Here is a 26596-nt window from a genome sequence, read left to right on the forward strand (position 1 = left end):
CTGGGCAAACTATTTCGCATTTAAGTTGTAGCCAAAACAAAACCCTTAGCAAAGAGAGTAGCATTAAGCCTTATGCTAGAAAACGAAACAATGTTTACAGCAGCAGCAGCCTCTGAGTCTAGGGAAGTCAACCGTTCTTGGAAACATCCAAATGAACGACCTTTCTATGCTAGCGCACCCAGGGATACTATCCAGATCCATACTTGTAGAATGACACACGCTGTGGCTCAATGAGGCAAAGCAATGACACTAGATTCCCCAATGTTCCTTAGGACGCAGACCAGAGAAAAGCCAAGTAAGGCAGCATCAGTTAATCTGACCTTGCAGACGCCATGCTAATGACAGGAAAGTGAATTATACCGGTCAAAATGTAATAGAAAATGAAAATGACTACCGATTAAGGCTTTAAAGACTTTCGGTATAGTGGAAATACGAACAATAGCACTGCAATCGAAGGATAAACGTACAATCTCTCATCCTGTGAATACGCTGTACGAGTGAATTTTTTTACAGGAAAGAAAAGCACTGGGTTAAGGCACAATTTCACAAAATACAGGGATAAGTTCATTTACAAACTCATGGAGAAACCAGTGAGGGGTGGCATAAGGCCTTATACGCTTTCCTTGTCTCTAGACCATGACTTTATTATGTGATACTTTGACCACTTCAATGATGGGAAAGAGCAAATGGGAGGTACCGACACCAGATTTTTCTGAAAGAAAGACAGATTCAAGTCCCATTAAACGCGGAGAGAGAGAGAGAGAGAGAGAGAGAGAGAGAGAGAGAGAGAGAGAGAGAGAGAGAGAGAGAGAGAGAGAGAGCTTTGCAGAACCTTCTGGCAATATAAATAGAATAGAACAGAATATACAAGCGCTGGGACCTATGAGAGAAAAACCTTTTGCAGTTGAGTCACTATGAAACAATTGTTAGAAGAGGATGGAAAGTAAGATGGAAGAAAGAATATGAACGGAGGTACAGTAAAATGAATGAAAGGGGTTGCAGCTATGGGCCGAAGGGACGCTGCAAAGAGTGATGACTCCAGCGCACTGAGCGAGAGGTGCACTGACGGCACTCACCCCCTGCGGGGAGGCAGTATGAACGGAGAGACAAGGAACTTTCACAAAGATAAATCCAGCCAATTCATTCTTATTCAACGAAGACAAGTTTCTTACAGCTTTGATAAAACCTTTGGGATTGTCACAAAGGTGTCGGGTGCGGAGAAAATGATCCCTCGTGTGGAAAAACAAGAGCAGAAGTACGAAAGCCGTCACTTACACCCACCGACCGACCGTGGGGGATTGGGGGAACTGACAAAAATATGGGGAGATATACAAAAATAGCGCCCGAAACAAGGTCGAGGTCATCAACATCCAAAGAAGAAGAAGAAGAAGAAGAAATATATTATGAAATCTCTCCGCCCGTTCAGCCAGTCGTTCCTCAATTTCCCGCGACATTCTTCCTCTAACCCATTCCCGCCTTTATTCTGTTTTTCTTCTTATTCTATTTCACATTAAGAAGACTGAAAGACTGGTCTTGCCAGTCTAGAATACGTGTAGGATGTTTAATGATCCCTTTCAAATCACGGAGACCTGGATGTGGGGCGCGACAAATAATCAGCAGAAACATCCCTTGCTTGATGGGGCTCTGACACTGACAGAAGACTGACAAGAGACGACAAGGAGTTTTCGCCACTGCAGACATTGGGGAACAAGTACTGAATATTCGCATAAATTATGATGAAAGACTTATGAGTAACACTAGATGTTATTTCATGGGTGGCGTCGATAGTCTTGCTCAACATTTTTTGCAAGGTCTTTGCATGCTGGCGTTTTGTCTGGACACGACACACTCCACTCAAGGGATCTTTGCTCCCATTTTTTTTTTAAATCAAAACGTTAAATATTCTGTAAGAGAGGGCATTTTGAAACGGCTCATTCTTTTCAAGCAGAGATAACTCTCTCTCTCTCTCTCTCTCTCTCTCTCTCTCTCTCTCTCTCTATGCAGTGGGCAAAATCAAACAAAAGTGCAGTTTAAACATGTTTGGCCTGTTCACGTAGGGGCCTGTGGCAGAACAATTTTACACTTTGTTAACTATATCTTAAGCTGGACGAGAGACTATTCGGATCTCTCTCTCTCTCTCTCTCTCTCTCTCTCTCTCTCTCTCTCTCTCTCTCTCACTGCTGTCAATGCTGTCAAAGTTTTTCAAACACCAGATACCCAGTCTGTTCATTTTCACGAATACTTAATTTGACCAATTTTCTTGAACAGGTCAAGATCAAGGCAGAATAACAACATCCATAACCCGTCCTCATAAGCACATATCATTTATAGATAATTACAGTACTTTCTACGGCCAATATGCCATGCTGTAACGTACATAAACATTTCAGTAAACCTTTATTATACCCCTATTCCATTAAGTAATTGCTGCACCACCCCGTTGCAGCATTTTACGGACGAGGGAAAGTTTCCAACTAGTAATTTACCTCAATGAGGGTTCAAGCAAATTTGAATCTGGAAGAGATTAAGAAGAATGAACAAGAATGTTACAGAAAATCAGGGGACACCAACTGAACAGGAGTGATTTTACAAGGCACGAGACGAATAGAACTAGACCGAGCTCAACAAATACGACGCACCTTTGACGGTGGAACTTGATCAACCTTTTATATTTCTTACAAAAATAATGAAACTACAGGTTTTAGATATAATAAATATTATCTAGGGAGCATCACAATACTGTACCCGAAAATAATAAATCAAAAGCTAGTTATGTATATGAGCAAGGCTGTATTTATCACATTACAAAAATGGTAAAAAAAGGGGGAATTGTTTTTTACCATTTTTATATTTTGATAAATACAGTCTTGCTCATATCCACAACCGTGGCTTTTTTCCTATACTAAAATTACATTAGTCTCATGTCTGAGCCAAGTAAATGTGACCTCGAATCCTACGGAAAAATTTATCTAGTAAACCAAAGTGGATTTGGAAAGCAGCCATTATCGTAAGGGGGACCTCGATTAAAAAACCATTACGAAAGTTGTACTTGATTATAATGTACAGACTGGGGGTTGCGGTCAAATAAATCCTTTAGCTACAGCTTTCAATAAAATTATGCTAAATTGCCACTCCAAAGAGCTTCAGACTTGTCTAGATTCAGAAGAGGTTTCGTTTTTTGAAGTGTGCGAACCTTGTCGTCATATAAGCTGCCTCCAAGAGATGGTCACCTCATAATACTATGAACCAGCCATGTCTCTGATAAGCTGAAAATTTTACTTTGGTCTAGAAAATACATTTTAAGTTTTTATATTTTGGTTATGAAACCACGACGAACCCTATAATAAATCTGCACACTGTGATTAAAATTCCTTTAATGAAACTATGAGAACCAACAAGACATAATGTGTCAATGTATTGTCACATTCCAATATTTTCTTTGGTACTTTTCACAAATGTTACTATTAGGTATGAGGCTTATCTATATGATAAAGTGAAGAGTATTTCGATAACAATAACCCTTAAGACTTTCTCTAGGCTTACAAGAAGTCATTCTGAATAACAAAGCCACGTTCCAGTTCATAACAACAATTGTACAACTAACGTTCTTGTTTTTCTAACAGAAAACAGCTTACGAAGACACCAAGGCCCTTCCCTGCTGCAACACACTTATCAGGATGACGAAGATGAAGTGTATCATGCTGGCTATGGTACTAATGGTCTTGGTAGGCCTATGCATAGTCAAGGAACTGACCAATAAGAGGTCCTACGGAAAGCCAGTTCCTTCCGCCCTTTGCAGCGAGGTAAGTCAACACATTTTTCTCATTTTTTTAAAGTTACACCAAATTCCTCACTAAGCCGTGCCGTTTCCAAGGCAAATTTCGACTACTACTACTACTACTACTACTACTACTACTACTACTACTACTACTACTACTACTACTACTATGAAATGGACCTCTGTGAAGTTCCGCTAGTCATGTCTTTCCTGTGCCTTTTGTCATCCACAAATCTCCAGTCATCTGTAACCCCCTTTGGCACAGTTTTCACCTAAACAGGTCTAGGTCTTCTAACTTCTGGTGCCCACAGGAACCCAGCTGACATTATCACCAACTCCATCTCCCTTTAAACATTATCTGATCTATAAATGAACTCTATCCTGCCATAAGACTCCTAATATACCTCCTAACGGTCTAGTCTCAAACCGACAATCTTTCAGGTACAGTTTCATTATCATGCTTTGATTCATATCCGTATAGCAATGCAAATCGCCCTTAGTTCATGTATAACCTCACTTTCGAAAGCACAATCAGTCTACTTGATTTCCTCCAAATCGTTTTAAGCCTATTTATCTTTCATTTATGTTTTATAGTCTATCATAAATTCCAACCCAAAAGAACCTGTAATAGATACCACTACAAACAGCAGAAATAAACTGAAGAATTTTCTTAACATACCGTGCTTATAGCCTAGAAGCGGAGCGAAACACACTTGGGAAATGGCCCTTGTCATATGAAGTCCATTAGGGCTGTTTTTCCGCCATATCTGGGAATGCGAGAAACCACAGATATTTATCGGCACTTTGAGCGAGAGATGGAATATTTATTCACTTTCTCTTTGTAGTTCCTTATCATGTTAAGTGTCCTGTACAGCATTCTTTCTAGTTTGGAAGTGCGCGTCTTACTCCTTTTTTCTATGTGGTAGTTGTCCCAAACTATTGTTCTCATTTAAATTCACTCAATGATTTTGTTTGTAAACTCACTATTTTCACGTATAACAACGAAAGAATTATTTGAGCAATATATATATATATATATATATATATATATATATATATATATATATATATATATATATATATAGAGAGAGAGAGAGAGAGAGAGAGAGAGAGAGAGAGAGAGAGAGAGAGAGAGAGAGAGATCGTACCTTTTCAGACAAGCCCACCAATGGCCACCATACAGAAAAATCGCTTTGGGAAAAAAAGTTTTCCCAGGAATCTTCGTGTAGTTACAGCACTTACAGTAATTAAGAAGCACTGTTCCCTCTTTGAACAAATGTGCTCCAATACGGAAATGCTGGCGAGGTTATCATAATTATCTGCTGGAGCACTAAGAGAAAGTGTTCAGGAACTGCTTTACTGGCGTCTGTTGCTGTCACCAAGAAACTGAAAACCAGCCTGGCAAATAATGCCTAGACTGAGGTCGCTCTCAAAATCTTGGTTTTAGAATGTGTAAAAACATCTGAACGAAAGTAATCGGTATACTGGTTTCATATACAATGCAAAAATACAATCGCAATTTGATGAAAAGTACTAAACTCTTGCTTTTAAAGTTTACGAAAACATCTGAATAAAAATAATCAGTAGGCTGGTTTCATATAGAATGCACACTGTACACAATCCAATGTTTTTGTGATCTCTGCACCACAGTCTTTCATTATACCCAAACAACCATCATAGTAACACTGAATACTACTTAGTTTAATGAGGTCTGAAGCAGCGTAACAAAGGCTAGCACTAGACTTGTACTAGAACAGCCACTGCTGGTGGCCACGTCATACACACAATTGTAGGTACACTATTATTGAACTGTGAATTAATTACGCTAGTACTAGGACAGTCAATGCTGGCGGTCAAGTCTTACACACGGCTGTACTGTAGATACACTGTTTACTGAGCTGTGAATTTACGCAAAGACACCGAACTTACCTTGGTAGTAAGAAGGCAACTGCGCCAGGTTGCGACATAACCACATCTGCAAAAAAGATGTAAAACTCTTTAAACAAAAAGTTTACTATCAAGAAAGTGGCTCATTAATGAAAAAAGTTACAAAATTGAAACGGAAGGTATAGCAGGAATTGCTCCTTGGATGAATCACAAAACAAAAACACTGCTCAGCGGTAGACTTGCGTTGTTACAAATCTTTGAAGTTTGTGCAACTCGATTAGTCATATGAAATGACAAAAAAAAAAGGTGGAGCATGCATTTTTGTGCATTTCAATATATATTTTGAACTTATTCGATTATCAAGTTTCCCTTCAGGAAGAATGTTAGAATATGAAAAGCAGAAACGAAAGAGGAAGTGACCAATTTAATAGATTATTAAAAACGTTTGACGAATATTCCAATACTGTCAGACAGCTCAAGAACAAGTCATATAGGTTCCTATACCCAAAAATAATAGTGTTATTGCAAAATACTTTAGTTGTCTGTTCTCTGGATATTTTTTTATATTATAAAAATAACAGTATCTGTATATAATATACAATTTTACATATAATCTCAATAGCACTAATAACTAATTCTAAGTTAAGCAAGTCATTCGGTAGATTTTTTCATATGTGTACATACAAGAATTTTAATAATTATCTGAATATCAATAATATCCAGGGCCCAGAATCTACGACAGAATGTTTGGAATTGGTGGACTAAGGCATTCACGAAGACACAAAATACTTAACTATTCCCAAAACCTTTACAACATAGAAGGAATTGTTTTCCTAGGAAACTATAAACTGTAACTGACAAATCAACAGAGCCAGCCAGACAGACATATAAATGAGCGCCGAAAGAAAGGACTTCAAAAATAAACAAGAGTGGTGATGACGACTGTTAGGAATGGAATGGAAAATAAAATTTAGGCCAAAAGCCAGGCGCTGCATTCATCGATGAAAGGGCAATTGAGAGTAAAAAGGTTTGAAAGGTGCAACAGGAGAAGAACCTCGCAGTTGCACTATGAAACAATTGTTAGCAGAAGGTGGAATGTAAGATGGAGGAAAGAGTACGAACGGAAGTACAGTAAAAGGAATGAAAGGGGCTGTAGTTAGGGGGTGCCGAAGGGACGCTGGAAAGAATCTTAAGTAATGCCTACAGTGCACCGGGTGAAGTGCACTGACGTCATTACACCCCTGTAGGGTGACGTTTGTTACGGATGGAGGAGATAGGACACGATCCGACACACATTTGGTCTTACCTAGGCCCATGATTTAGACTATCACTGAAATTATTAGGCTATCGGATAGTTAGTTTTATTTTTCCTTTATTTGACAAGATCTTACAATTCCCAATGGGGTGAACTGTATAAAACAGAAGTTAACATTACTTTCTTTGGGATTAGAACCATCTAACGTTTCACTGGTTGGGTGGTTTAAATCCCCAAGGAAGCCTTGTCACTATTCCTCTTTTGTAATTCGGTTATTAAACAATCACTGATGATTTTATCTTTTATTTTTTTCTAAAATGATAATGAGATGTTGGCTGTTTTACCCTTTAATTGTTTATTTCATCGTTTATCTCTCTCTCTCTCTCTCGTAATACACACTAGCCATTCCCAAACATAACCAATTTCGAACAATTCAAATCCTTCCCACTCAAGCTTCCAAGTAATTTCCCGTCCTTTCCTAGCATCTGATTAGTCAGCAACCTTAAGAGCTCAGAAAAAATCCTTTTATATAAGTTCCAGGGCCTTTGGGGGTTAAGACACAGATGTTCAGAGCAATTTTGTGGTCATGTGTCTACTAATTGGAGGTCATGTTGTTACTCATGTCTGCCCGTCTCTCTTTTGTCTGTGCGCCAGCAGAATATCTCAAGAATGGATGATCTTTCGTCTTAAGACTGCTTTACAACTAGGTCTATGTGGAATCTTCTCCATATTGATGGATTATGGTACTAATTCGCTATTAGTTGAGTTTGCCTAATCTTACCTTTGCGGACCAAACGGTCAGGTCACAGATCAGGGTGTCAATATTTACATTAAGAACGTGTTCACAGGCAGAGTGATGGGAATAGATAGACACCTACCCTTGAGCCTAGTTTAGAACCAACAGTTCGACCTTCATACTACAATAGTCTCACTGTGCGTTTCTGTGTTATGTTTCTCAATAAAGCTAAACACGCAATTAACGAATTATGTGACCATCGCAATGCAAGCCTTTCAAGACTTTCTTAGAAATCAGTCGTCAAATCTGCAAGTCCCTTTTACGCAATATATCATCGCAAACACACTCCCTTTTGTCCTGGGAAGGCTGCGTACTTGGCACCTTACAGCAGCCTGGGTCAACAGCCCCAAAATAACATTATTTTCGTGGGTTTATTTGATTGTGACAACGAATAAAGCGAGTAAAATCACCCTACGAGGAAAACATTTACAAACCGAGTCAAATCAGTTAACGAGAGAGAGAGAGAGAGAGAGAGAGAGAGAGAGAGAGAGAGGAGAGATTCACGCAGCTCAAATCACAATTAATTCTGTTGTTTCATGCGATTATGACGACAAACAAGACGAGTGTATAATCCTACGAGGAAAAGAATTTCAGTCGAATTCGACTCTAGCCGCAATAAACGAGAGAAAGAGAGAGAAAGAAAGAGAAAGGGAGAGAGAGAGAGAGAGAGAAAGGGAGCGGGGGGAAAGAAGAGAGAGGGAGAGAGGGAGAGTGTGATATGGAGGGGTGAGAGATTCCACGCAGACCGTCACGAACTCGCAGAGAGCGAGCAAAGCCGGGAGCAGACTCGAGACGGTCCTAAGAGGTCCTCAATTCCGTCGCTTTGCAAGGCGTGAGTGAGTGAGAGAGTGAGAGTGAGTGGATTACTGACTGACTGACGACAAGTGGTCGCCGTTGGTAACGACCCCTTGATTACCCACGAGTCGTTTCAACACAAGCGGTGGGGGAGTACTCTCAGTGGTAGCCGCAAGTGAGGAATCAGACCTCAAGTGTTACTTTTCGTAGAAGCATTTTCTGTCAAATACGAACATTTCGATCAAAATCCTCCGCCTCTAGCCACAAGAGCGTTACAATTCAGTCGTTTCTTTATTTAGGATCAAGTATAACTTGGTTACAACATGGATATTGCAGCGACGTTTAATTAGCGCGTGAAAGAAGTTCATACGTCATGGAAGTTCTCAGGCCACGAAATAACTCTTGCTTGATGGTAAGTTCCGACGAATTCATATCAGAACTGAATTTAATTTAATTTGGATTTACAATTTCATTACTTGCACCGTAAAATACCTGCTTGTTTTAAAGTAATGAATTCTGAGTGTATTTTAATAGTTCGTAGGAATGGCGAACAAGTGAATACGCCAACATTCCTAAATTTGCTAACAATAAACTTGGCACGAATTCCACATCCTCTTAACTGTCAACCTTAAACCTATGACGTTATTGGGTATTTCTCCTTCTTCTTCTTCTTTTCATTTTTAATCTAAGCTCGAGTCGTTAGAATGAACACAAAACGTTTGTAATCTTTTAGCTACAATAACAGTCTGATCTTTCACTACTGCAACAGTGTCAGGAGTGCTTCTGTAACGGTTTTAATCTCTGACTTATAGCAACTATAAAAGCAATCTCTGGACTGGTTCTTTGTTGTGAAAACAGTGAAATGATGTTTTTCCTTGATGTGGAGAAACAATGCTAAAATGTAAACAACTTGATCAGATTAGTTTATGAAAACGGGTTTAAAACGCTGTAAAATGATAGTGTCGCAATATGGCTTTGAGAAACACACTTTTGCTATATGATGTTTGAAATATTATAACCAGAATAGTACCTGTATTCGAACATGAATGTATTGCCACAGGTTAGTAGATTAATATAGTATACTAACAAAATTTATGCTTATTCGGTTTAATAATGTTCAATAAAAATATTTCGGCTTTGCACCCTTGAGATGTTAAATTCAGCTGATAACAATCTTGCGGTTTCAGCACCATTTTTATTGTTTTGATAGTACAGTTGAATTGCTTTTACTCTCTCTTCCTTTGTTAATCTCATGGTTGTATAAAATATCTGAAAATATTAAGATTTAGCAAATTAATTAAAGAATATGATAAAGAAAATATACATTACAAGATATAAAATTAAAAAGGGCGTTACTTATGCCGCATTATTAAACCGAATACGCATTATATTAATTTTGTTAATATATTATATCAATCTATTAACCTGTGGCAATACATTCATGTTCGAAAAAAATAAGGGATAATCAAAAAGGCTTTAATTTTGTTCCACTGAAACAAAGGGCGTTACTTATGCCGCACCCTGTGTATATATATATATATATATATATATATATATATATATATATATATATATATATATATATATATATATATATATATATATATATATATATATATATATATTATATACTATATATATATATACATATATACATACATACATATTAAGCCACATCGTTATTTCTAACCAAAGCAGCAGTGAGCAGTTCGAATACCACAAATGACGAAGCACTTATTAATGATATACTTTGCTTTGAGTGTATGTTATTCCTGTTGATTAGTGAACTGGATACTTAATTATTTTCATGGCTTAATATTTGTGAATATAAAAAGTCACGGTGTATGTGAAAAATCTATATATATATATATATATATATATATATATATATATATATATATATATATATATATATATATATATATATATATTATATATATGATATATATATATATATATATATATATATATATATATATATAGAGAGATATATATATATATATATATATATATATAGAGAGAGAGAGAGAGAGAGAGAGAGAGAGAGAGAGAGAGAGAGAGAAGAGAAACCCACAGGAGCCAGGTAGCTGCTAAGGGTCTAACTAACGTCAGCAGTTGGGAGGACATAGTATCTCTACGTTCTTGGTCCACAATTCTCCAATTTTCAATGCTAAAAACGTAGACAAATGTATAAACATTAAAACCATTCAAAGATATTAAAATATAAACGGTCGTTCAAAGATATAAAAGAATAGTATACGTAGTGCACAAGTCGAGTGTCTAGCAAGAGCACTTTGGGGTTCCATAAGCTCACTACAGATTTACAGGCGCAGGGAGGTCGTGCCGTCAGAGCACCTCACGAGATGCACCGTCGGCATTACTTAAGGTTCGTTGTACCGTCCTTTCGGCCTCTAGCTGCAACCCTTTTCATTCCTTTTACTGTACTTCCATCCTATCTTCCACCCTCTTCTAACAATTGTTTCATGGTGCAACTGCTTTGAGGTTTTCCTCCTGTTACGCCTTGAAAGCCATCTTACCCTCAATTTCACTTTCAGCGCCCAATAACCTCATAAGTCCCAGCACTTGGCTTTTGGCCTAAATTTTACTTTCCTTTCCATCTCTTTAATAAATAATGATTGAAAGTCATCATATTTTATTTTATGCTTGCATTTATATTCATAATCTCGTTATGTCAGAGAACTCAGGGTTCGACAGTTTAATCCCTGTTCTGTAACTAAGACAGCGGTGTGAGAATCTCTTCTCACCTTTGGCAGCCTCCGTGTGGAACAGAGTTAAGGAAATCTTTACATACCCGAGGTCATTAGAAGTCTTAGCTTTTCTTTGTATTTAAACAGAGAGCCAATCGTTTTAGTTATTACTAGTTTGTTAATAATCGCTGGATATAATCCATCATAAAAACACTTTTTATGTACTAGTGGAAGCCTGGCGAGGAGAGGCAATTTTGGGACAGTTGTCAAAATATCCTGTTGACAACGAGTAGCTCTATCTAAATTTAAAGTCAGACTAAACCTTTTAATGACCAGCGGTGTGATGAACAGATGTGACCTGGGGACATATGGCGGTTGCACACGGAGGCTGCTGAAGGTGAATGGACTATAAAAGATATAGAATTTAGGGCGAGGGCCAAGTGCTGGGATCTATGAGGGCTTTCAGAGCTGAATGGGAAATTGACAGTAAGAAGGTTTGAAAGTTAAACAGGGGGGAAACCTCACTGTTACAGTATGAATCAATTGCTAGGAGAGGGTAGGATTGATGGAAGAGAATATGAACGGAGGTACAGTAAGAGGAATGAAAGGAGTTACAGCTAGGGGCCGAAGGGACGCTGCATAGAACCTTAAGTAATGCCAACACTGACGGCACTAACCCCCTACGGAGGTTGCTGGAGGTGAGAATAGATCCACATCATGGGGCTAAACCACTGAAGCCCCAATTCTCTAGCATACGAGATCATGAATATAAATGTTAACATACATAAAATATGATGATTTTGAGATACTGGGTAGAACCTCGAACGGCCAACTCCTAGCTATTCTTGAATCGTTATTTAAAAGAACTGTTCCCTAGTTAAACCGGCCCCCAATGCCCCCGAGTCCAACACGCCTCAGTAGCTAGCCGTGAGTGTTCCTGGAACCCCAAACTGACCTAAATGTTATTACTCGACTACTACTTAGCATATAGCTGAACCTTCTTGTACTTCAGTTTACTTCTTTTATATTTTTTTAATGACTGCTTGTGTTTTAATACTTTTTTTGTCATTTTAATGTTTATACACTTGTTTGTCTTTTAGTTTTGACAGAGACAATTGTGGTCCAGAAATCATTGGTGCATTGTAATAAGGTACTTCTGATTTCGACAAGTCTGTCCTTCTCCCACTTATATAATATATACATATATACACATATATGTGTATATATATATATTTGTTACGTGTGAGGAGTCTTGGTTGATCATGTATTATTCAATTTACGATTTTACCACAAACCAAGATTACACCAACCTGTCACTTGAAGCCAAAAACATAACCTCAAAGACAGACGTTAATTAGCCAAATGTCGCCAGTTAAGGGTTATTAACCTTAACAAAAAATATTTGAGATGAATTTGATTTAAACGCATACTGGTTCTTCCAAACATTCGGACGCGAGGCATACAAAAGGCCAACCTGATTTTGCTTACTAAATTATTTTACTGGAATAATGGGGTTGAAGCTAACAATAAAATAATTAGTTAATCTAGACTTGTAAACACATATACCCCAACGGTGGCTGAAGGAAGTGTGAAATACAGAAAAGTACTCAGTAGCTTCAACAAGAATCGGACTTACCTGTGAACCCCAAACTGGGACCTCAAATGTTTCTGGCAGTCTTCCCAATTCACTAATTAAGATAGACGTAGGAGAAAAAGTAATAAAGAACAAAGAATATCGTTCTGTCCTTGGTTCCGTGACCGCTGGGATCTCTCTGCCGACCCGACCTTACTTCTTTTCCAGAGGAGGGTTTTACGCCCCGAATCCGCTTGACAAAGGCATGTTTTAAATAAAGCTTTTTGTCCACCATAATGTTTATTGAGCGTGTTTGTCTTTTTAGGTCCCTGAATGACAAACATATTTTGTTTACAAACTTTCCAGCCTATGGGGTTAAATGCCTAAATGCTACCTGATTTCGACAAGTTTCCTGTCTCAGTCAGGCTGATATTTCTATCCCTAAATGTTGAGGGCTAACAGCGTAAATATTTATAAAAATATATATATATATATATATATATATATATATATATATATATATATATATATATATATATATATATATATATATATATATATATATATATATTAGCTGACCAACCCAGAGCTGCCCGGTAAAACTCTGAAATGACAACCAATAAACTCTCTCTCTCTCCTGTTAAGATAGATGATTCAATTACATTGCCCAGCATTTTTGACACTTTATATTCACCCCTCCTTCCTGCCGGGGTTGAACTTGGACTTAAAGGGCATTGAGAGCATCACTGTTCATCTCAGCGACCTCGAAAACTATGGATTAGACACTGATATCTGTTGTTTTTGGTTCTTTCTACATGTCACCCCTTCCCACCCCAACCTCCTTTGGTTATAGTGATATCTTACACTCACAGTATTCTTTTCCAGATAGTAAGTCATATGCATACCAAGTTTGGTTGAAAATGCTCATTGCATTTTAGAGCTATGCTGGAACACACAAACACACATCCATTTACATATATATATATATATATATATATATATATATATATATATATATATATATATATATATATATATATATATATATATATATAAAGCCATTTACCATAAGAAATAGTAAAAACCAAGGCATGGTCACTGAAATTAATACCTTAACTGCTGCAGCATGGATGAACCCCTGGTGTTAACAACTACCACAATATTAGCCCTCTCCATACACTTACACAAAGGCTCATCAGCAAGGCACTGGACCCCTACACAAACACAGCACCCTTCACCTCTCTCCAGCACCCTCTTACTTAACAGGATATCAAGAGAATTCTATTCCAGCGCCCCTTCTGCCATCTATCCTGCACTTTATAGGTCTTCCTCTCCCCCAGCCTCCAAACATTATTGTATCACAAGCTTGTCTGCGTGCGCTACACTGTGATGGAACCTGGCTGCCTGTCATCCCACCTGGGGCGGACATAACAGGTTTGTAGGAGGTGGCTGGATGTGTCGTGTCTCCCCTACCTACCCCTACCCTTCCAATCCCCTGGCTACCCCACCCCCCCTGAGGCAGACAAACAGGTTTGTAGGAGGTGGGTGGATGTGTCGTGTCTCCCCCTACCCCTCTTGATTCCCCTACCTGCCCCACCCCAACTGGGGCAGACAAACAGGTTTGCGGGAGGTGGGTGGATGTGTCATGTCTCCCCACCCCTCTTGATCCCCTACCTACCCTGCCCCCACCTGGGGCGAACAAACAGGTTTGCTGGAGGTGGGTGGGTGTGTCATGTCTCTCCTGCCCTCCCAATCCCCTACCTACCCCTACCCTTCCGATCCCCTGCCTACCCCACCCCCACCTGGGGCAGACAAACTGGTTTGCAGGAGGTGGGTGGATGTGTCATGTCTCCCCTACCCTCCCAATCCCCTACCTACCCCACCCCCACCTGGGGTGGACAAACAAGAAAGATCCACTCAGAATTTATTATTAAAGATACAATCTTAACTAACTTATCTTCCATTCTTTCTATATGGTCAGACCATCTCAAGTATACCACTCCATCCTGTCATGTTTGTTGACCTTTCCATCAATTTCCTTCATTTCCTTGTTTCTCGCCTTCCAGAGCTTCTTATCATGCAAATACATATTATACAAAAGGTTCATTTCCATCGCTTCAACCTTTTACTTTATTGGCATTTATATAACATCTACACCACACTTCCATACATGAGAGTTGGCTTAGTAATCCCTTCATACATACCTATCTTCATCTCATTAGAAACTCCAAGTCTCTTGCAAATCTTTTGCTGTCTTTTTCCTTGACCTATTCTGTCATTCACATCTTCCTGTTCTGACAATAACCTTTCCATTGTCTCCAAAATTCCTTAAATAATCAAATGCTTCCTTCCTGATCACGATTCACCCTCCCAACTGTGCTTTTGCTCACGTGAACCTTCAACTTTTCTCCTCTTAAAAAACCTCGCAAACTCTCTTGTTATTTTTGCAGTTTCTCCTTGCTATACCCAGTCAGGAACCATTAGCCACCTCGTACTTTATTCATGTCCCATTTACTCATCCTACAACTCTACACTTACATCCTACACCCCGAAGGGAGGTAGTGCCGTCAGTGCACCTCACGCATTGCACTGTAGGTATTACTGAAGGATCTTTAAAGTGTCCCTTCATTCATTATACTGTACCTCCGTTCATATTCTTTTCTTCCATCTGACTTTTCACCCTCTCCTAGCAAACCTTTTTGCTCCCAGTCCTCCTTTCAGCGCTGAATGACCTAATAGGTCCCAGCGCCTGGCCTTTGGCCAAAAATTTTATATTCTAACTCCAATCTCGCATCCTACAGCCATGGAGACATAACACCTTTGACGCAGAGCCATATTTACACCTAATCCTTCACTCTCCCTTCTACATACAGCGTCAAACTTCACCTACATCATATCAACGGTCGATTTATCTCAGCGATTATCTTGTACATCATATATCTTCAACATCTTCCATAAGGTGTCTCTATCAGTTCTATAACAGACTTCTCCTAGGTCCTTATATCATCTACCTTACTTTCTTGATCAAAATCCTACTATACCACTTCCCTCATATAAAGAAAAATGTACTACTTTCACCATAAATTTGGAACATTTTCCATATCCAGACAGATCTTACACATCCTAATGGTAGCATGTCACTTGTAATCATATCGACTTCTTCTAGTCTCATAATTCAACTATTATTTCCAATACTCACTCCATTGGACAAGGACTGCTTTCACTGCCAACAGCATCTTTCCATAGGCATTTTTTATCCACCGATTTATGTGCCAATATTATCTTCTCTTTGCCTCTATCTCCAATTCTTTGACTTTTTCCTATACAGTATATATATATATATATATATATATATATATATATATATATATATATATATATATATATATATATATATATATATATATATATATATATATATATATATATATATATATATATATATATATATATATATATATATATATATATATATATATATATATATATATATATATATATATATATATATATATATAAATATATATATATATATATATATATATATATATATATATATATATATATATATATATATTAAAAAAATGCTCAAAGATAGCCTGTGTTCAATAATATAATTAAACAGGCTTGGCCTAGCCTAGCATTGATAGTACATTACTGTTATTTTGTCATGAGGCAAAGTAACTTAAAATTAAAATTGCTACCTTAATTTTAATAATAACTACCGAGTTCTTAATATACAACTTGTAGTTGTGCTATATAATGTGTATTTTCGTTATTTATCAGGTATTCCTATTTTACAAGTAACTTTAAACATTTTTTTTTTCTAAATTACACATGGCATAGGCTAGCCTAGGCTATTTTTGTTACATATGTTGATATATTAAAAAACTAGACTTACATGTGTGTGTGTGTGTCCGTCCCCTCTACTAGTAGCTAGAGTCCCAAGTTGTTATTTGAGTATCTGAATCAAGATAATAAAAATTAACCTACGCTTGTCTATTCCATATGTAAGTTAAAAAAAATGTTTAAAATTACTAATAAAATAGGAATACCTGATAAATACAGCAGATAATATAATGAACAACTAAAAGGTGAACATTAAGAATTCAGTATTCATTAATAAAATGAAAATGACAATTTCAATTTTTAGTAACTTAGCCTCATTGACAAATTACCAGTTACATAACTATCATTGCTAGGCTTGGCTAGGCCTGTTTAATCATACTATTGTACACAGGATAGCTTAAAAACTTTAATGTTTCTACATGAAAAACAGCAATCCCATGACAAATAATTTCTTGCCAAAAACCTGAAGCATGATAAGGTTTGTGAACAAAACCACTCTTGCGTTCATGGGGCACCCACATGGAAATATAAGTTTTTTTAAGTCCTATAGAATAATTGAATGAAGGGTTTATAAAGTAATTATAAAATAAACTTGAAGCACAAGAGATGAATTAAAAATACATTTAGCATTTTGTGAGGGCCGTCCAGTAAAAAATAAAAAAAGGTAAAATACAAAAGAGAAAATGATGCATCATAGCCTAACCTACCATAACCTAACCTACATCCAGTGCTTTAAAAGTACATTTTTTGCAAAATAGCCCACTTAGGTAGTTACGGTGCACTTTATATATATTAGTTTTGACCTTTATTACTACTGTTAGTCAACTGCTACCGATAAAAACCCATCCCTAGAGGGGTTGCCAGAAAAAAGTGAAATAATGAAATTCTTCCAAATCAATTAAAGTCAAACCAAGTGAAAATAAGGCCTGTCATTTAATCAAATCAAATAAAAACTGGGTCCTAAGCCATCATATCCACCATGAGACTTAGCCCCAAAGACAACCTTCGACTTTCACCAAATAGGAAATCCATTCCCCCCTGACCTGGGGCACACCTTTTTGCCGAGACCAGGACCTGACACCTTACCCTGAAGGGGGAGGTTTTGTTCGCCCTTTTTCTCTCACTTTCTCCAGGACTCCCTTAACCTTTGCCTACAGGGGGATGAATCCTGACCTGGCCTAGGTTGAATAAAATTAAAATTAAAAAAAGTTGAGGTCATTATTACGTATTTCCTCTTTGGAAGTTTGTCCTTTTCTGTAGCAGGAGGAGATCTTCAACCTCCCTGCAGATTGAGTGTAAAGAGATATTTCAATAATAGCTAATATGCCAATGAAAAGCTTAGGGTGCAGTTGATCCTCAAATTGGCCGTGAATAACCGAGCGGCCTAGCAATCGGAAACTGGCAATGGGTCAGACTCACATTATAATAAGTGTTGAAATTATAATTATTCAATAATACTGTGTTCATACTCCCGGCCTATGCAGAAATTTATTATTAATGAAATTATAACATTGAAATGATACTGTAAGGTAATTTGGTAATTACTCTTTCTGGTGTGTTCATACTCTATAGGCCTACGTACATTGGTGGCTTTGCTAACTGAACTTTCAATATCTAATCTAGGTTTAAAATTCACATTGTATTGCTCAATATGTGCAACTCTGACAAGAAAATGCATCGAACGAAATTAGGGTGAATGTCCAGAAGAACTCCGCATGCATAAAGTACCAAAATTAAAAGTAAATGTAATATTTTTTCATATTTAAAGCGTTTTAGACCACTTCTTATGATGAGTGAAACACCCACAATTTTGCCATATTAGCTATGGAGGGTTGGGGACAGGTATTGTCTAACCTTATGTCAAAAATCGAAAATCATTCGATGGGGAACTAGTTTTTCTGAGAACCATTACACTCTTCCTGAGAAACATTACAGTAAAAACCTCATTTTCTAACCAACTCCTACTGGATGTAAACAAACGACTTAGAAAATTTTTCGAGGATGCCGATTAGATAATCATTAATATCTCGATATGGTGAATCTCCTCAAAAAGTGTTCAGAGACAAAGTTTTATTATTTTATATTGTGAAAATTATAGTGTGACCTATTTTCTTATATCTCACCGCGGAGTTGTTCTGGACATTGACCGAAATTAGTAATATATGTAAAATGTATGATTTGACTGACTTTTGAAAAATAATACCCTCAGCCCTTCCCCAAAAAAAGGTGTATCAACGTAATATTAAAGTAAAATACAACATTCTCATAATCTACCTTAAAATTGGGTATGTCTAAGTATCAGCTCCGCATAATTCATAAAATTGTACACACAATGTATAATAAAATGACTACGAAGTCAAAGTCAATTCGGTTTCAAGGATCACACGCGGGAAGAAACAAAACACGAACGCAACTGTAAAGAAGAGGAGGTTCTTGACAGAAGTTCAAACGAACATGCAACCCATTACTACCCTAATACAATTATTCTCCTCCTGTCTTAATAATTTACTTACATATTTAATTATTCATTTGTTAATTTCCGTTTTTTTTATAATAATTTATCTCTCCTTTCTGTTGTTCCTTTCGAATGAACACCATATTCTTTGGACGCTTGAATTTCAAGTCGCTGGTCCCTGTGGTGGGCTTGTTCCATGTGAATAGGGTTCACCTGAATAATAATAATAATAATAATAATAATAATAATAATAATAATAATAATAATAATAATAATAATATCAAATTATTTCTTGGCTTAAATTTCTATATATATATTCCGTGATTGGAAATTATACTTTATATGGGGGGAAAAGATCCGCGAACTGAATGTCAGATACATTTTTATACACTTCAGTAAATGAAGAATTTCTCGGGCGTAACTAATAAAATTTACGTACCATTATAGAGTGAAGGTATTTTAAAGTGCGTGAGATTAGAAAGAAATAACGACACGGAGACTAGCAGTCAAAATGACGACATATGGAAAGTGTCAGTCAGCTGTTTCTTTGAGAGAACATTTGTTCAAATACACGCATCCGTTCAAATTTACTTGTTTACATAATTCTAAAATGCAATTTAGATTCTACACCGTGACAAGTAGGTTTCCCAAGCACCGATTTTGATTAGTTTGATGTATTTTGGATATATAATGGTTTTCCAATGTCTCAGATTCACTTTCAATTCTGAGAAGAAGAACAGGTTTGTGTTTTTCTACATAAAATGATCTTAAAATAATGATAAATTAGAATAGCATAAGTATGAGTGTATATGTATATATACATACATATATATATATATATATATATATATATATATATATATATATATATATATACACACATACATATATATATATATATATATATATATATATATATATATATATATAGATAGATAGATAGATAGATAGATAGATAGATGGATAGACAGATATACATATATATATATATATATATATATATATATATATATATATATATATATATATATATATATATATATAGTAAGTATACCTCCTACCTCATGCCTCTACAGACACTTTGCCACAGACCACTGAGCTGATTAACAGCTCCCCATCCTGGGCCTGAAGGATTAGACTTGTTTATATATATATAGTTTCTGTATATTTATATATATATATATATATATATATATATATAAATATATATAAATTTATATATAATAAATATATATAACATATATAATTTAGTATCACTACCCTGTTATCTACACACACACTATTCACATATATATATATATATAGTTAAATATATATAAAATATAAATAAATAAGATATATTTTGCTATAAGAAGATATATATATATATAAGATTTTGCTCAAAAGAAGTTTATAGTGCAATGATTTTGCTCCCTCCTATCTCATGCCTTATAGACACTTTGCCACTCACCTATATTCTGCATAAGATCCTCCCCATCCTGAAGGCCCTTTTATTCTTAAAGATTTTTGCTCAAAAGAAGATCCAATCAGCAGTTTCTGTGTTTTCCTTCTAACACAGCCAAATTATGTGCTTTCTCCACAAATCTATCTCAAATTTCTCAAAGTAACTAAACTACCACATAACACTGACCCATTATTTTTATAAGTTTTTGCTCAAAAGATACCCTGTTATCTTCTTATGATTTTGACTCAAAAGAAGACTAATGTATATTTAAAGATTTTGAATGTTAACTAAATATTCTTATAAGATTTTTGAAATGAAACTCAAGATAAGATTTTGCTCAAAAGAAGACTTTCTATATTCTTATAAGATTTTGCTCAAAAGAAGACTATCTATATTCTTATAAGATTTTGCTCAAAAGAAGACTATCCATATTCTTATAAGATTTTGCTCAAAAGAAGACTATCTATATTCTTATAAGATTTTGCTCAAAAGAAGACTATCCATATTCTTATAAGATTTTGCTCAAAAGAAGACTATCTATATTCTTATAAGATTTTGTTCAAAAGAAGACTATCTATATTCCTATACCACTGGATTAATGTGCAACGTTGTTAGCTTCATAAAATAATAATTAGATCTCAGTGCAATTAAAAATTACCAACATTCTCATCTTTAGTAAAATAAGGTTGACTGGATCAGTTACCACAAATCTAACTCAGGTGGAAAAGTGATCAAAAATTATTTTGCCTTAGAGGGCAAAACTCAAATTTTGTAATGTTTTTACCAGTGGAAAAATTACGAAATTTCACTTTACATGAAATATACCCTTTATTCAACCTTTCCAGTGACAATATTTATGAAATGGCAGAAAAGGTATCAAAGTTTGGGAGCAAATGAAATAGCTATAATTGTTAGCCAGTGGAATAGTGTGACCTAGATCCTTAGATTAAAGGAATATCGATTTAAAATTTTAAAATTAATTTGCAGAAACCCAAGTTTATATATATTTACATATATATATATATATATATATATATATATATATATATATATATATATATATATATATATATATATATATATAAAATTAAACAGTTACCAATTAGTTTCAAATTTAGTAAAAGAATTAACCAAAACTTCAACTTGATTACACATAACCTAAATTCACCACACCAAGAGAAAACGAGATGACAAGGGGGGTACCGGACCTGAGAGGGTACGTTCTTTCCTTCCAACCTTCCCCCAAAAAAAAAAAAAAAAACCTGTCCCACATCCACCGAGACCTGGTCTGCCCTTCTCAGGGACTGTATTATTTTGGCAGTGGTCGACCTTGGCCTTCCCTGTAATCCTAGGCTATAATTATCATTATCGTGGCGATTAAACAATACTTTCGACTAGTGACTAATAATGTTTCTGGAAGTGGTCGAAAGTACTAGAGAACAGAGGCTAGGCCTAAGTACTTCTGAATACCATCCGAATTCTTCTAGATTATTGTGTAAAGGACGTGGTGGAAGAGGTCGTGGTGGGAGGAGAACGAGATGGAAAGATATTGGAGGGAGTGGAGATATAAAAGGAGGGGAAAGATGGTTTGGGAAGCGGGTGTGTTGATGTTCTTAACCTATTAACCTTCATAGGACAAACTGCGCCCTGTTATGAGGGCGCGTTCGTTACCTCGATTTCCACTTGGCGGAGATTTTTCTGGTTATAATTAGTATATTTTATTTTTTATTTTTACATCAATGATCACGCTGAACGCCACCAAATGTCCACTTCTTCTTCCAAAACACCTTTTCAAATTAGTCCCATTTCGGTCCTGTCAAAATTTCTTATCAAATAAAATAAATGAAACTACAGTAATTACTGAGTAAATTGCCGTAGGTAATTACTCTCACTTCAGCCATTAACATACGCAGTTTTAATCTACACGACCTTCTGCCTACTTTTCTCTCTCTCTCTCTCTCTCTCTCTCTCTCTCTCTCTCTCTCTCTCTCTCTCTCTCTCTGCAGATCCGGTTAATCTTGAATACCTTCGCGATTTGGTAAACTTTTGTTTGGTTTAATGATTTGTTTCGGGAAAGACCAATCTCTCTCTCTCTCTCTCTCTCTCTCTCTCTCTCTCTCTCTCTCTCTCTCTCTCTCTCACGAGATCGGCAGATCCGGTTCAGTCCATAAGACCTTCCCGATTTGCTGAACTTTTGTTTTGTTTAATAATTTGTTTCGATGAAGATCAAACTAAAACAATTATATATTTTTATTTATATCTCAACTAAAACCATTGAGTTAATTATATTAATCGCTTTGAATGCTTCAATAATCCGTTTTTAATTATAGATTTTTATAAAATTACTGTTTTAGAATCTGATATCAGAAGACGGTATTGTAATCATGGTTTGATGATAATAATAATAACACCTTTATTGCGGTCTATTGTAATGTGTATTCAATTGTGAAATAAAGTAGAGATGTTATAATTTTGTCCTCCAGATATTCACGCTGGAATAACCAAATATTATTTTATAATTTACTTCAGTTGAAAAGCTTTTGAAATTCTCGCGCCTTGTGTATCGATTGTAAATTGTATTAACAAATATAATTCTGTCATTTAAAAATGTCCTGAAAGTTCATATGTAAGAATACACACATATGTGTGTGTGTGTATATATATATATATATATATATATATATGTGTGTGTGTGTGTGTGTGTGTGTGTTTATTTCTGTAAAATCAACCCTAATTTTCATCTAGCCTCAAAGTCCTCATAATTATTTTCAAAAATTTGTATAATATGTCCTAATCTTCGTCGTTATAATGGATCAGCTGTAACTTAAACTAAGTAATAAGAAACATAAAATCTCGTAGCGATAAAATTTTGACCAAAATTGTCAGCTTGAAGAAACGAGAGCCAAAATTGGAACATTGCCAGAATTAATAACATACAATCTTAACTTCATGGAATATCAGAGTCAATTCTTAAATCAATGAATTTGACTTAAGAACAAGCAAAATCAATTATTTAAGAGCTGAAACAATAACCAAATTAATAACGTAGAATCTTAATTTAATGGAACAACATAATAAATTCTTCATGAATTTGACTAACCGAATTAATATCATAGAGTCTCGACTTAGTGGAACATTAACTAAAATACCTGGTGTGACAATGGCACCAATTTACAAGCAAAGAACCAACTGCCAAAATTTTTTTATTGAATGGAGCAACGGCAGTCAGTTTATCTTATCTTAATGAGAATTTATATTATTTACTTAATGACAGCCTCCAAAAAAGCTGGTAAATATAAAGTTTCCACTCGTGTCTGTGTGTCTCCGGAGCAGACGAACTGAATTTGATAAAAACTGGTGAAAACGTGCATCGTATGATTATGGCGGAAGTATGTAGTAATCACTGGAAGACTAATGGCGACGTAATGGTACGTAATGTCTTCCTCTCCTTCCCATTAACCGAAGGGCGCAGGCGCAGCAGCAACCAAGCCTAGCCTTACGGAATACTGACGAGCCCTTGAAATGCTCCCGTCGGAGTCTATGAGATGGGCGTGGAAGGGAGGGGGAGGGGGTGTTTAAGAGCAGCGGAAGTGCCACACAAGAATTTCACTTAATGAAATTCCAGGCAGCCTTCGGAGGAAGGAGTGGAGGCGGGGGTGGGGGGGGATGCGAGGAAGGGAATTCGTGGAATTGCGTGATGACGTCACAGGGTGAAAACTTTTAGGAGAGTGCCTAGGAGATTAAGTACGTGGAGGCAGCTTCGGTGGGTTTTTTTTTTAATCTCTCTCTCTCTGGATTTTACCAACTCAATCAAGGACCTTTCCTAGACAGTGACCCCCAAGGGTTTAAACACTGTGTGTATCCATCTTTGCAGCGTGTTTAGTACAAGCCCGTTGGTGATGACCGTAAACACATAAACAAAAGACTATAAATATCATAAAGATAATGACCCCCAAGAAATATTAGTCCTAGATAACGACCCCGGAACATTGCTGGGGATCTCTATCTAGGAAAGATCCCTCAATCGATCCCTGACAAACACATACACACGAATCTACGAAGGCTCATCGCCCTTGGGGACGCCGTAGCATTTCGGGGAGTTTTATATATATATATTCAAGGTGACTCTCTCTCTCTCTCTCTCTCTCTCTCTCTCTCTCTCTCTCTCTCTCCGTTTGGAGCGAGGAAAACTAGTTTATGTAACTATATAGCAGAATTTTTTTCAACGTTAAGGAACAATATTTGATATATAATATATTTAATAAACATTTTATTTTTGAGGCTTTTTTAATGTTCCATATTTTAATTCACGTGATCATTTTTTAACATAATTTTTAAAAATCTCGTTGTTCCATGTTGGGACAAAAATTGCTTTTCAAATTGGCCAACTGCTTTTTTGGATCCAGCTACTTTTTATTCAGTTAATTATTTTAATTCAACTGCTTTTTTGGAATTCAGCTACTTTTGGATCCAGTTGCTTTTTTTGGATTCAAAATACTTTCGTATTTATTAAATTCAACTGCTTTTTTGGATCCAACTACTTTTTTATTCGGACTTTAAAAAATTCAACTGCTTTTTCTCATTGAGCTACTACTGGATTCAGTTGCTCTTTTGGATTTAGCTACGTTTTGGATTCACCTCATTTTTTAATTCATCTGCTGCTTTGGATTCAATTGCTATATTTGGGATTCAACTGCTTTTTGGATTCAGACACTTTTTTATTCAACTACTTTTCAAATTCAATTGCTTTTTTAGTATATATATATATATATATATATATATATATATATATATATATATATATATATATATATATATTTTTTTTTTTCTTTATTGAGATATATTTTTTTGTAATAAATCATTTTTTTCATTCAGCCACCTTTTGGATCCAACTACATTTTCGGAGTCAGGTCTGTATTTTGGATTCTACTTCTTTTTGAATTCCATGAATTTTTGTATTCAACTGCTGTTTTAGATTTCCATTTTTTGGATTCCACTACTTTTTTAAAATCCACTTTTTGGATTTCACGAGTTGTGTTGGATTCAGCTGCTTATTTAGATTAAGTTTTTTTTATTTCCACTGCTTTTTTGGGTTCCACTACTTTTTTTGGCTTCCACAACTTGTTTTGGATTTCACTACTTTTTTTGGATTCCACAACTTGTTTTGGATTCCACTGCTTTTTTGGATTCCACAACTTCTTTTGTATTTCACTACTTTTTGGATTCCACAACTTGTTTTGGATTCCACTACTTTTTTGGATTCCACAACTTGTTTTGGATTTCACTACTTTTTTAATTCAGTTTTTTTTTATCACACTACTTATTGGATTCCATTTCTTTTTTGGGTGGATTGCTTTTTGCATTCCCCTGCTTTGTTGAATAACTGCTTTTTGAATCCCATTACTTTTTGGAGTCTACTACTTGTTTTGGATTCCACTGCATTTTGGATCCCACTGTTTGCTGTGAATTCTAATACTTGTTTTATGTTCCACTACTTTTTGGATTCCACTACTTGTTAGAACTCACGACTTTTTTGTTATTCCACCGTTTTTCTGGCTGCACTGATTGTTTTAGAATCCATTTTTTGTTTTAGATTCCACTGCTTTTTGGATTCTGATATTTTTCACTACTTTTAGGATTCCACAACTTTTTTGGATTCACTACTACATTTTCTTAGATTGGTTTTGTATTCCTTTATTTGTGGATTCTACTGCTTTTTTACTTCCAATGGATTTTGGATTCTACTACTTGTTTAGGATTCTATTACAATTTTGGATGCCACTATTTTTGGATTCCATTGTTTATATTCCATTGCGTTTCGGATTCTACTAATTTTTTTATTCCACTAATTTTTTTAATTTACTTATTATTTTGTATTGCACTTCTTGTTTTGGATTTCACTACTCGTTTTGGATTTTGGATTCTACTTATTTTTTGGATTTCCACTACTTTTTGTATTCCGTTACTTTTTGGATTCCAATGTTTTTAGGATTCCACTTTTGGATTTCACTACATTTTTAGGATTTCACAGACTGATTTGGATTCCACTACTTGTT

The 26596-nt window shown here is 35.8% G+C and overlaps 2 protein-coding genes across 5 annotated transcripts in view; one reads left to right on the top strand and one right to left on the bottom strand.

Moving 5' to 3' along the window:
* Positions 1-19104, bottom strand: part of LOC136829912 (uncharacterized) — a 167904-nt gene extending 148800 nt beyond the window's left edge. The window contains exons 1-2 of one of the 2 annotated variants that reach the window (XM_067089058.1): positions 18916-19104; positions 5708-5753 (exon numbers count right to left, since the gene is read on the bottom strand). The gene's annotated coding sequence lies outside the window, so the exon portion shown is untranslated. The remainder of the gene's footprint in view (positions 1-5707; positions 5754-18915) is intronic. The other variant, XM_067089052.1, reaches the window with a different exon arrangement.
* The window catches only part of anchor (integral membrane protein GPR155 homolog anchor), a 76579-nt gene that overhangs the window by 4538 nt on the left and 45445 nt on the right, over positions 1-26596 (top strand). Inside the window, exon 2 of one of the 3 annotated variants that reach the window (XM_067089036.1) lies at positions 3624-3803. In XM_067089036.1, coding sequence (XP_066945137.1) covers positions 3678-3803 — 126 coding nt within the window. In that variant the 5' untranslated portion in view covers positions 3624-3677. Of the gene's footprint in view, positions 1-3623; positions 3804-8456; positions 8924-26596 lie in introns of those variants that run through there. The other 2 variants (XM_067089037.1, XM_067089040.1) reach the window with 2 other exon arrangements.

This window comes from Macrobrachium rosenbergii, chromosome 45, assembly GCF_040412425.1.
Source record: "Macrobrachium rosenbergii isolate ZJJX-2024 chromosome 45, ASM4041242v1, whole genome shotgun sequence".
NCBI lineage: Eukaryota > Metazoa > Arthropoda > Malacostraca > Decapoda > Palaemonidae > Macrobrachium > Macrobrachium rosenbergii.